The 12,919-nt window shown below is 40.7% G+C and overlaps 1 protein-coding gene across 2 annotated transcripts in view; it reads left to right on the top strand.

Annotated features, from left to right (window-relative positions):
- Window positions 1-528: 528 nt before the first annotated feature.
- WDR37 (WD repeat domain 37) overlaps window positions 529-12,919 on the top strand; it is a 66,003-nt gene continuing 53,612 nt past the window's right edge. Inside the window, exons 1-3 of one of the 2 annotated variants that reach the window (XM_048837671.2) lie at window positions 529-730; window positions 9,407-9,438; window positions 12,383-12,560. In XM_048837671.2, coding sequence (XP_048693628.1) covers window positions 12,423-12,560 — 138 coding nt within the window. In that variant the 5' untranslated portion in view covers window positions 529-730; window positions 9,407-9,438; window positions 12,383-12,422. The remainder of the gene's footprint in view (window positions 731-9,406; window positions 9,439-12,382; window positions 12,561-12,919) is intronic. The other variant, XM_048837670.2, reaches the window with a different exon arrangement.

Genomic DNA, 12,919 nt, shown 5'->3' with positions numbered 1-12,919 from the left:
GATATATGTATATATATACATACAGACAGACAAGGTGGAAGTTGCCATACAAACTGTGAGAGGCTAATTAATTAAGATGAGCTATTATTAGCAGGAGAAAAAAAAATTTGTAGTGATAATCAAGACCACGGATTTAGACAGTTGACAAGAAGGTGTGAGGATACTTCACATGGGGAAATAGATTCAATATGTGTAATGACCCCGCCACTCCCAGTCTCCATTCAAACCCAAGTTAATGGTATCTAGTTTGCATATTAATTCAAGCTCAGCAGTTTCTCATTGGAGTCTGTTTTTGAAGCTTTTCTATTGCAAAATTGCCCCCCTTAAATCTGTTACTGAGCGGCCAGGCAGGTTGAAGTGCTCTCCCACCGCTTTTTGAAAGGCGTGATTCCTGATGTCTGGTTCCTGCCCAGTGATCTATGCTGGGCGGCCCTCGGCCCGCCCCGCCCATGGCCTTTGCTCCGCCCCCGCGCTGCCCGCACGCTACGCTCTGCGCAGCCCCCCCCTTCTCTATGGTGCAGGCGGCGCTTCCGCTGGGAGCCGGATGTTGGCGGGTTTCTCCTGCGAGCGGGTTCTTGGTGCTGCTTCGTGCAGAGACGCTTCGGACCAGCTGTCGCCTGTTTCTGCGTGTCCCGTCCCCCCTCCGCGCTAGGCCCCGGCCCCGCCCGCCCTCCTGTCCCGGGTCCTCCGCGGCGCTCACTTGGGACTCGGCCCTGGCCGTTGGTGACAGGTGAGTGCCGGGGCCTCGTCTCCCGGCCCGGTCCCAGACCCTCCGCCATTTTCGCGCCCGAGGAGGCTGCCCCCGGAGTCGGGACGGGCGAGGCGGCCGGTGGGGGAGGATCTTAGAGCAGTTCCTCCCTTCCCCTCCCCGCCGGGCCGGCTTCCTTTCCCCGGGACACCGTCCCTTCTCTCCCGGTGGGGTGGGGCCCTCGCCATTCCTCTGCGGCGGTGGAGGGGGGGCTGCTTCCTTTCCCCCCCCTCGGGGGTCGGGGTGACGGTGGGGAGGGGTCTGAGCGGGCCCCGGCTGTGGGTGAGGGGCGGCGCGAGAGCGCGCCGTAGGGGGGGGGGGGAAATGTTGCTGGGGGGCACAGCTAGGGCGGCACAGCTAGGGTGGCACAGGTGCTCTGAGTCGCGGGTGAGGGACGTTGCCAGGGTCCCCAAATGCTGCGACGAGAGGGGTTTCCCGCGTGCTGCCGATGGACCCTGGCCGTGCCCTGTCAGCTCCTCACTGTCCGCGACTATTTGATTTTACAATTGTTGCCCTGAGCCGCGGCAGAAATAGCCTCCCCCTTTCCCCTTGCTCAGGGCTGAGCGCTGGTCACACGCCCAGTCCGCGAGGGGCGAGTTGCGTTGAAGAAGTTCCGTTATTATATTTTCCTCTGTGAGTTAAATGACCGTTAACAGACTCCACATACACAGATCGCGTCAAGTGCTGCCCCTGCTCAGTTAGCATACAGTACAGCAGTGGCATGAGGAGAAACTTTATGGACCCAGGCAAATCATTGCTCTTCCACAAGTGACAAAGATCTTTTAACTGTGTTTATAAATTCAGCTTTGAAAGCTTCACAATGAATTTCCAGGAGTTATCAGCACGTTTACACTGTTAAGTGAAAGGAAAGGTGGGGTTTCATTTCCTTCCTAAAATTAGGAGATAGAAAGTCTTTATATAAAGACTAGAGTAAGTGTTGTATCTCAGGAATTAATGCAGTTATTGTATCCCTAATGTTGTGTTTGGAGCAAAAACTTTTACCTGTCTTAGCTTTGATAAATTGGAAATGCTATGAAATTCGAAAGTTGACACTTAATTGTAGTCATCATTTTAATACGTTCTTGTCAGTAACCCTGTTTCATGGAAGGTTTAGCTAATGAACTGGCATAGCTCCTTTGAATTTATTTCAACTCCACTGAGTAAACCTTTCAGGGAAACATAAATGTGTGGTGTTAAAAATATTCCTTCATCGCAGCAAAATCTCACTTCATTTATATATATCAAGTGGGTTTAGAAAAAATTAGTACCTTTTATGACGTTTGCCTGATAGAAACTTGGTTTCATCAGTAACATACTTAGTTTTAGGCAGCTTCCAAACTGCACTCACTCTTCTGTTGTTTTGTGTGCTTTTCTACAGCTTGTTTAGGTAAATGCATCACACTAGGAACTCTTTTAATGAGAGGCTTGTGTACAAACTAGAACCAAATTAAATCACTTTTAATTCACAAATTTAAAGTTTTTTCAGTAAAAGTCTGTGTGAAGTCTTATTTGAAATAATGTCCTATTCCGATCTAATTTAAATTTTTTTTAACCAATTTAAATTAAACTGAAATAGGAAACTCTTAATCTGAAATAATTATCCATATGTAGATTTGCACTGAAACTGTGAGTTAAAACTGATTAAGTTACTCTGGTTCCAGTTTGAGTATAGACCAGCCCTTTGTGTCTTAAACATTAAATGTTTTATGTGGACGAGGACAGTTGTTTAAAAACATGTTAGCTGGTTGTAGTTAACCCTAGAGATTAGTATTAAGCATGCCAGCTAATATGTTCTTAAAGATCACTTGTCCATGTCTATACGAGTTACAGGGGTGAAAGTAAAATGCAGCTCTTACCGGTATGGGGTTGTGCTGCCCTCTCCCCCCGGAAGGGGCGAGGGTGTGGGGGGGGTCAGCATTCCCCAGCCAGTCCATCTGTGCTCACTGGCCCACAGGAGCCCCAGGTCCTTTTAAATCGCAGCCCTGGGGCAGCTACTTCTTCCCCCACTCCCACACTGTCGGCAGCAGGGGGGCAAAAGGGGCAGTGCTTTAACTTCGCTGCCCCTTTTGCGCCTCCCCATTGGCAGCCCTTCTGGTAGGGATCTGGCAGGGCAGCCAGTGGCGGGGAGGAGGGGCGCAAAAAGGGCAGCCATGTTAAAGTGCTGCCGCGGCAGCGTTTTAAGCAGAGTTCTTAAAGAGCTGCTATGGCAGCGCTTTAAAGTCAGAGATACGGGTGGTACTGGCGGCTACCTTTTACCCGTACGCCATACCGGCCTGTACCCCTTTACTTTCTCCCCGACTAGTTACTAAATTATTTATCATGTTAAGTAAAACATATTAGTGCTGTCTACTATAATATACTTTCCCAGTAGAGAAGTGGCCTAATGCACTTCATTTTAAAACTTAGTTTAATGCTTAAATAGATTGTGTATACTGAAACTGTTTTCTTGAACATGAGATGAAGTGGTTGGTTTGGAACAGAATACTTTATTCACATGAAAAACAAGGAGTACTTGTGGCACCTTAGAGACTAACATTTATTTGGGCATAAGCTTTTGTGGGCTAAAACCCACTTCATCGGATGCATGCAGTGAAAAATACAGTAGGAAGATTATATATCTCACACACACACAGAGAACATGAAAAAATGGGTGTTGCTATACCAACTGCAACGAGACTAATCAATTAAGGTAGGCTATTATCAGCAGGAGGAAAAAAAGTTTGTAGTGATAATCAGGATGGGCCTTTTCAAACAGTTGACAAGAAGGTGTGAGTAACAGTAGTAACCTATCCTGAAGGATGATCCCTCACTCTCTCAGAGCTTGGGAGACAGGCCAGTCCTTGCTTACAGACAGCCCCCCAACCTGAAGCAAATACTCACCAGCAACCACCCAACAAAAACACTAACCCAGGAACCTATCCTTGCAACAAAGCCCGTTGCCAACTCTGTCCACATATCTATTCAAGGGACACCATCATAGGACCTCATCACATCAGCCACACCGTAAGAGGCTCGTTCACCTGCACATCTACCAATGTGATATGCCATCATGTTCTAGCAATGCCCCTCTGCCATGTACATTGGCCAAACCAGACAATCTCTACGCGAAAGAATAAATGGACACAAACCAGATGTCAAGAATTATAACATTCAAAAACCGGTCGGAGAACACTTCAACCTCCCCAGTCACTCAATTACAGACCTAAAAGTGGTAGTTCTTCAACAAAAAATCTTCAAAAACAGACTCCAACGAGAAACTGCAGAACTGGAATTAATTTGCAAACTGGACACCATTAAATTAGTCTCGAATAAAGACTGGGAGTGGATGGGTCATTACAAAAAGTAAAAACTATTTCCCTGTATTAATTTTCCCCCTCCTGTTACTCACACCTTCTCGTCAACTGTTTTAAATGGGCCATCCTGATTATCGCTACAAACGTTTTTTTCCTCCTGCTGATAATAGCCTACCTTAATTGATTAGTCTCGTTGCAGTTGGTATGTTTTCATGTTCTGTGTGTGTGTGTATATATATATATATATATATCTTCCTACTGTATTTTCCACTGCATGCATCCTATAAAGTGGGTTTTAGCCCGTGAAAGCTTATGCCCAAATAAATGTTAGTCTCTAGTGTGCCACAAGTACTCCTTGTTTTTTTTGCTGATGCAGACTAAGACGGCTACCACTCTAAAACCTTTATTCACATGGTAATACTTGCATAGCTTGCCAAAGTGTAAAAATGACAGAATCCTTGGATCATTGTAATAATACAGAAATAGTCTTTTCATCCTTTGTAAAGGAGGTAAGTGTCAGATGGGAAAACTGAGGCACAGAGAGGTATATTGACTTTTCCAAGGTCTCCCAGCAAGTCAATGGCAGAGTTGGGAGTAGAACCCTGGTGTTCTAAGTCCCACTCTAGTGCTCTATCCACTAGGCCACCTTATCAAGCATTTGTCAGGAGAGACTCACAGTATGCTAGAGGTTCTTCCAGTAACCACTGGTCATTGTTGTCTATTCCTGATTCATTGACAGATGCTACATAATGTGGTGTTGAGTTGACAATCTTTTTGTAATTTAAAGAGCAGTGCTCAGTTTGGATGTTCTCTGGGTTATGTTTGACCAGTTTTAGAGTTTCACTTAATGTTTGAAGTTGGGAGGATTGGACATTGCAGTGTTTGTGTGTGCCATTTGAATAGCATTTGAGTTTTTGTTGTGTATAGTTGATAAGTTAGTGCACTTACAAATGCTTTGAGACAAGGTGTTGTACAAATGTTGGATTATTCTTGCTAGTACTTGAGTGATCTTACTGAGAAGTATTACCCTTAGAGAGTCCTTGTTATGTGTTTTTTGTTAACTGTTTTTTATTGGTTAAACAGTTATCCAATAGCTAAGTAAGGTACACACAAGAGGTTTATTGCTTAGGGATTAGTCTATTTTTAAAAATTAAATTTTAAGAGCATAATAGCAATTTAGCTACTGAGTGTTTTCAACACCCAGATACTGTTTATCCAGTACCTAACTGTAGTGGGGCGATGACTCACCGGTGCGGTGCCTCCTCCTGGCCAGTGTCTCACCTGCCACTGGACCCTGGTGCCCTTTTCCTCAGGGTTCTGCCCCAGCAGTATCCCCACACTCTGGGTCTCCCCTCCCAGGGGATCTCCCAACCCTCTAAACCCACCTTGCCTCAGTGGCTACTGCCAGTCATCATCTAACCCCTGCTCACTGTGGCAGACTGCAGTGTAATGGCTACTCATGGTTGGCAAGGGGTTAGGACCAGCTGCCTCTGCCTATTCCCCGGCTCCCCCTCTGCAGCCCCAGTACCTTTCTGGGCCTTTACCAAGGCCTGCAGGTTTACCAGGCTGGAGCTCCCCAGCTCCCTTTGCCCTTCCCCAGCAGTGCTCTGGCTCTAGGTACCTTGTTCCCAGGCAGCTAGCCCTTCCCACTACAGGGCTAGGGTGAGACTCTTTACAGTTCCTGGACCTCAGCCCTCTTATAGGGCCAGCTGTGGCCTGATTGGGGTGTGGCCCCAGCTATGGCTACTTCCCCCAATCAGCCTAGCTGTTCCCAGCCACAGCCCTCTCCAGGGCTGCTTTAACCCCTTCAGGGCCGGAGAGGGGTGACCACCCCGCTACACTAACACAGTGAGGTCCTGGCCCATGAATGAGATGCCTAAGTTCTACCCGATAAGAATAATAGTTCCTCAAATACTCATAGTCTTTGTGTTCACCTGGATTCCTCATTGCTTCTTGATGATCAGATAGCTGTAGCCATAAAAAAAAAAGCCCTTTTCCATTTGATTTACAAGAAGACTGTACCCTACTGTTAGATTTGCATTGTGATGCATGAATTTGAGACATCCAGAATTGTTTGGAGGGAGGTAGTTTGTATCTTTCTAAGGAATTAAAATCTGTTGAAATAACATGGAGGCCACTTACATACCTTACTGTAATATCAGGCAGCGATTCACTGAAGAAAAGTTGTTCCTTCAAAAGTCTTGCATAAAGTTATCAGGTCACTGTGAAAATATCATTAATATGAACTAGTGTGCTGTTGGATAGCCAGTGTTGTACCTAGAGAGGTGAGCTTTATTTCTGTGTGTTAAATTGAAGCAATAAAGATGTGCTATGAATTTGTCTACTGGGTAGATTTAGAGACTTGTCCACCTTCAATATATCAAAATTTTACATTTTCTAGGTCTAGCTGTTGTCAGAGGCTAGACACTGCGCTGTGAGACCATATTTTTTAAAAAAGTCTTCAACACTTCCGTATTACTATTCCAGGTGAAAAATAATCCCTTGAGAGAGAATAAATTCATACATTTAAAAGGATGGTGTCACTTTGCTTTACAGTGGGAGGCACTGAGTCGATATCATGTGAGGTAGAGCATTAGATGGAGTCTCAAGAGACCTGCTTTCAGTTCCTAGCGCAGTCATAGACTTGCTGTGTGTGACCTTGGGCAAATAATTTCATCTACCATTTGTGTCAGTTCTCCATCTATGAAATAGAGATAATTCCCTACCTTCCATATAATTATCTAGCACTTGGATACTATGAAGATGGGATCCACATAATTGTTGTTGGATAACAGATTTCAGATAGGCTAATGAAAGATGGAGCCCTGAGATGGATCTGGGGCAGTATTTACTGCCTCTTCAGAACATGGGAATGAGGGCTGGGCTTTTCACCAGTACATTGCTCTTGAACTTCACTAGTGGGTTCTCTTACTGTCTTTCACATTGGCCCTTGTCTAGTTGGCTGAGTCCTCTGGCTAGTAGCTGCCTAGTTAACTTTTCCAGCCATGGCATTTCAAGTCATGGCATTTAACAGAGTAATGTGTCAGCTGGCCAAATGGGAAGTTCAGTTACCATCCCTGGAGAGGTTCCTTTCTCCTTTCTGACCCTTCTAAAAGTAACAGAATACTGAAAAAATGTAGTAGTTTGATATAGCAAGTAAATATGTTGTCACAATAGCTACTGAGGGCTTACACTTTCACTGTCTGGTTTTTAAAGAAAACTGCAATGTTAGTTATGCCATAATTAAATGAATGTATTGTGTATGTAATGTTGAAATTGATAGTGCCTGTGTTGCAGTCTATAATTTTGTTTTCTAAATGATAATATGCTACAATGTATGTTGAAACTAAATTAGCCTTGTAATAAGTGTCAAGTAGATTAAATATTTTATCATCCTTACAATGATTATCCTTCGCTTTAGCATTGCTACTATGATATCTAATATGGTATAATGTTTAAATGTGTATTGATTTAGAAGAAACAACTATTCTTTTATCCTAAAAAGCCAGTTGGCCTGACTTTCAAATCTGCTGAACGCTTGGAACTCCCACTGAATTCATGAGGGAGTTGCGAGTTGTCAATGTACCCGAAAATAAAGTGTTCACAGAGTACCTCGAAATGGAACCGTTGTGTTCCCACTAATTTCTGGAGCTGTATGGACACTGAGAACATAACTGCATAAGCTAGGAATTCAATTAAAAATTTTTGTTAATTTCAAAATCAGTCACATACAATGAAAGGCTTGCCAAAAAATAATTAATCACTCTTATTTTCAAACATGACCTGTGGGAAAACAATGACTTAAAAGTGTTTGAAATCAACCTGTTTAATCGGACTTCATTTTCGCGATTATCCTCCTGTTCAACAATAAGAAACTTTCAGATCTACTTCATTATGTACTGCACACTAAAATAGGTAGTTGTTATTCTGAAACTTAATGTTTGATAGGGAGATACTCAAAAGTACGTAAGGGATTTAGGAGCAAAAGGTAATGGGACTACTACATTCCTTATTTGCTTTTGAAAATCTCCCTCTAAAGTATTCAATATCAATATAGATAGAATTTAACAAAATTGAGCAGGGAATGAGGAAAATGAACTTCGTTCTTAGGTAAAAGAGATCTTGCTGTAAACTCTTCATTCTCCCTGAGCACCTCCATGTTTTTTCCCAACTCTTTTTTGTTTTTTTGAAAGAACAAAAAAGGAGCTGCAGTGCTTTAGTCATTCCATCGGCACTCTGACACTGCCTAAAACGGATTTCCTCTCTGGCTTGCAGCAACAAGCTTGCCCCTTGCATTCTTTCCTTGCATTACACAACTTGTTCAACTCCTGAACAACGAACAACAGGGAAGAAACATGCAAGCAGAGTAGGTTATTGTTGCAGTACGTGCCTTTCTGAAAAGAATGGAAGTCTAATACTAGTTTGCACCTTAATTTGAATTAGTGACTGCTGCTTCATCATCATAGTCCAATAAAGCACAACAATAATTTGTTACACAAATCTATTCCAACGCTAACAAAATACTATAATTGAGTCAATATATGGTAACTTTTATCACAGAACGGTAGGTGATAGGGCTTTACTTTCTCACATTTTAAAATGTTTATTAGTTGTATCAAAAAAGGATAATTGAAATATATGAATAATATGGCATTGTAAGAATAGGTGATTATTCACAACTAGGCTATTCTCCAGAGTACATCGTTTGTCCCTGCTTGTGCTGATTGGTAGCAAATGAGTTGGACACACATCTTTATTAAGTTAAGGCTTTGAGAAATCACTGTGGGAGAAAATACTATCCAGGCATTTATTGTAACACTTGAGCTGTCCGAAGCTTCTTGGCAGAATGAGTATAGATACTCATTGTGCTGATTCTATAGTACATCTGTATCAGCATTCTAAAATGCAGCTAGAATGCTGTTTAACAATGTTGCAGTATTAGATCCTGCTGCTGTACAGATTGTTTGTTTATTCCTGATCAGCTGTCCCCCTTTTACACTAAGAATTAGCTTTGAGAAGTTCTGTTTGGTTTGGAACCAGGGTTCAGGAGGCAAGTGGATCATTGACCCATGCTGGCTCTTCAGCCAGGTAGCTCTATCAGCGGAGGAGAGATGGGTATGGCTCTTTTCAGAAACCATTGATACCACTTCCTGAATCAGCAGGAAGAAAAGCCAATATACTTGACTAATCAGACTAACTATATAACATGACAATTTTAAGTCTTTCTCCCTGTTTGGGTCAAATATGGTGCTTAGTATTGACGTGCGGTTATTTTTTTAAGTCTGGCATGTTTTAGTTGCTAAAGATGTGAAAGACTTCGGTTTATGTGCTGTTTACTAATCAATATTTAATATGGTTTTCATAGGATATGTAACATGACACTGATACTCTGGACAGGTAACTTTAACTGTTTGAAAGCATTATCTAATAAGGGGCATCCAGGTAACTGCCAGTAATGAGCACCTTTATTGTTTTATGCTGTAGGATCATATTGCCAAAGACATTTTTTGTAAAGCCTACATCATAGAAAATGTAGCTTATATTGTGATCACATGTTTACCTTTTTGACTAAAAAATCATTTTTACAATTTTGAAAATGTTTTCATATGGATATTTAAAGGGATATTGTCAACTTGACAGTTTGAATTAGCTAATTGTTTAAACAAATCTAAAACCAACATATACTATTTAAATTTTTTAAAAAATCTTTATCGGGGTTTTTGTTGTTTTTTTGCTCCTTTACTAAAGGTTTTTATGGTGGGCACAAGAGCAACAACTCTGAATGTACTTAAGCTGGTCCCTTCTATTTCCCCTCCCTCCTTCCCTCCCTCTCTATGCACATGCTTGCCTGCTGCCTATTCAATGTCAGCTTTGCTGCTGCTGTACTAGTAAACACTTCCATGCAAGTGCTGGGGAAGAGTGTGCATGTGAACTGTCTCCAGAGTAGTGCATGAGTCTTGTGGTTGTGCTGATGCATGAGAAAGAGAGTGTGCAACTGATCATCAGTGAAAGTGTTAGAATGCTATCATGTGGACAAAATAAGTTGAAATAATAGAGAAATGATGTTTTCCTCTAATCTTTCAGTTATTGTAATATTAGGTGTAACAGTAGGTACACATTTTTCAGAGAGAAGTGATTTTTTTCTCCCAGTTGACTGTATCAAGTTATTAGTCTGTTTTTTTTCCAATGTAAAATGTATGGGTATGCAGTTGCCAGAACTAGTGGGGGAAAGAAGTCTAGAAAGGACTATTGTAAAGTCTGTAAAGACCTACCAAAATGAAATACCTTTAATAAGCCAAGGCAGTGCACATTGAAGGGAGTAGTGTAACCTCAATGCAACTATCTAGACATCCTTGTTGATCAAGGACAATGACTCGAAGTGAAACATTTCAAACTGATGAAAATAAATTGTTGGGTCTATCTTAGAGTTGTTTGCTACATCAATCCTATTTTTATATGTAACTAAGTTTTCTTTTATGTGATAAATAAAAAAACTTTGGGTGAAATGAGAAACATCCTACACAAAAGTACAGTTCTCTCCCTCGTCCTTGCATCCCAATGATTTTGTGAACCTGGTTGTGACTAGTTCCTTCTAATAAACCACAGATAAAAGAGAGTAAGGGAACAATGCGAAGTACCCAGTGAGACTTAGTGGAAGCATTTTAGTGAAGCCAAGATACTGTTGTAGCCTGGGTTTTATTTTAGATTCATTGTGGGTTTGGTACTGGAAGTTTAGTGGGACTCCTAGAACAGATGATACATCAAGGGGCCCAAAACCTTTAAAAATAATCTTTGTATTTTAAGTAAAGAGAGAGAGAGAGTGTGTGTGTGAGAGAGAGAGCGAGAGCAAGCATTCAAGCCTTAACTAACGGTTGGAGTCCATCAGATTTTTTTTAACTGCAGACTGTTTTTTTACACTGATTTTTATATATATAAATAAAAATCAAAGCAATTTGAAGGACATTGTCTACTTAGTCCATAATACTTTTCAGTAAGTTACTTTTGTCATTGGCTGAATATTTGATAATGCAGGATTTAAAAATGCTGAAAACCAAATGAGTTAACATGTAATCTTGTAAAGAGTGTGATGGTGCTCATTCCTAGCTTGCTCAAGCTTCAGTATTTTGGCAGATCTTAAACTGGAGATGGCCATGGATCTGATGTAATTTTTCTTCTGATTAACTTCTTTAGGAAACTTAGTTAATAACTCAACCTTAATAGCTGTGCCAACTCTGCTCTCCTTTTGCTCTGCAGACTACTGCAGCTATTCTTTGGGTTGTGATTACTTTTTCAGAAATCATTAAGGCTGGAGAATGAATATTTTTTCCCGTTATCTCAATGTTACATTATCAACAAAGTTTTAAATCAGTGAGAACTTAAGTTATTTGAATTGCTTTATAGTAAAACTGAGATTGCACAAAATTAAATGTTTTGAAACTGATACTGAAACCAGTTTTAAAACAACTGTTATAATTCCTGGATTTTTTTCAAAATTAAACTAAATTTTTGACAAAGTATATATTCCAATAGTTTATGCAATAAATAATTTGATTTTCTTAAATTGAGAAACACAGTGGGTCATGCATAGTAAATTTAATTGAAGAGATACTGTCAGGTATATAACTTGGCTTTTGTTTAAACAGCCTTATGAAACTTAATATTTATAGAAATGTTTTGACTAATTAAAAATTAAATGAAATTGACTATAAACAAACGTGAAACTGACAAGGCTAGTCTCTCTCTACAAGCTGAGTGAATGTTGAAAAACTAGATTTTCAAATTTTTCAACCTTACTCTAAATTACTATCATTAGAGGTAAAAAGCAAGCACACTTATGGAATTGTGTAGATGAACAAATGTGGTTTTATATATTTTGCAACCTGACAGTGTCCCTCAATTATCAAGTCCCTGTACTTCCATTTTCCAGCTGGGTTTTAACTTTGCATGTGTTTCAGTGAAATACAATATGAATATTGGTTGTTTCCTGGAAGCATTTTGGAGCTATCTCTAGATTTTAATTTGGAAAGTGGTTAGTTATCACAAGATAGTGAAATTATTTTTTTCATTTTGTTGAGGGTTAGTAACCAATGAAAAAGTGCAGTGTAATGTGATTCCATTCTCTACTTCTGATTATTCAGATGCATATATTTAAACTCTCTTAAAAATTAGTTACTTAAATTACAGCTGTAATTTTAATAGAAATCAGTCCCTCCTGGAAGGGCTTAATGAAATCTAAAACAAAACTAGAATTCAATAGACCTAAATGTTTCCATTCCAAGAAATACTTCTTACCGTGGCCTGTTACTTAGAGCAAATTGTAATGCTTAATACTTGTCCTTAGTTTATCATAGGCGCCTCAGTGAAGTTATTTCCTTGAAGTAATGCCCACAGAAAGTGGAAGTTGTGCAACTGCTCGGCAAGCAAAGCAGAAGCGCAAATCGCACAGTCTTTCTATACGAAGAACCAACAGTTCTGAGCAAGAAAGGACGGGATTGCAAAGAGAGATGTTGGAAGGGCAGGTAAACGAACAGATTGATATTCAAGAACTAATTTCTTAAAACTCTTTACAAATAAATAATGGAACTGTCTTATTTCTTTGTGTACAGAAAAATAAATACAGACTTAAGTCATGAAGAATATCTAGTTAAACTGGAACTTTAAGTGGACAAATGTTAATGGGAAAACTTTACAAATTATGCTGTAATACCCTTCCATAAAATAAATGCCCCTAAGAACATAGCCTAGCCACATTTATTGGGTAGCTGGTTTTAACAATCAAGCCGTGTTAAAAACAGTCTGTACAAATCAGCTCAAGTATAAATGAGATCATTGTGCACGTCCTTTAGGGCAGAGAATGACAAATCCAAGAATCTTGTGT

The sequence above is a fragment of the Caretta caretta genome, chromosome 2 (assembly GCF_965140235.1).
Source record: "Caretta caretta isolate rCarCar2 chromosome 2, rCarCar1.hap1, whole genome shotgun sequence".
Taxonomy (NCBI): Eukaryota; Metazoa; Chordata; order Testudines; family Cheloniidae; genus Caretta; species Caretta caretta.
This window is presented reverse-complemented; position numbering and strand designations above follow the sequence as displayed.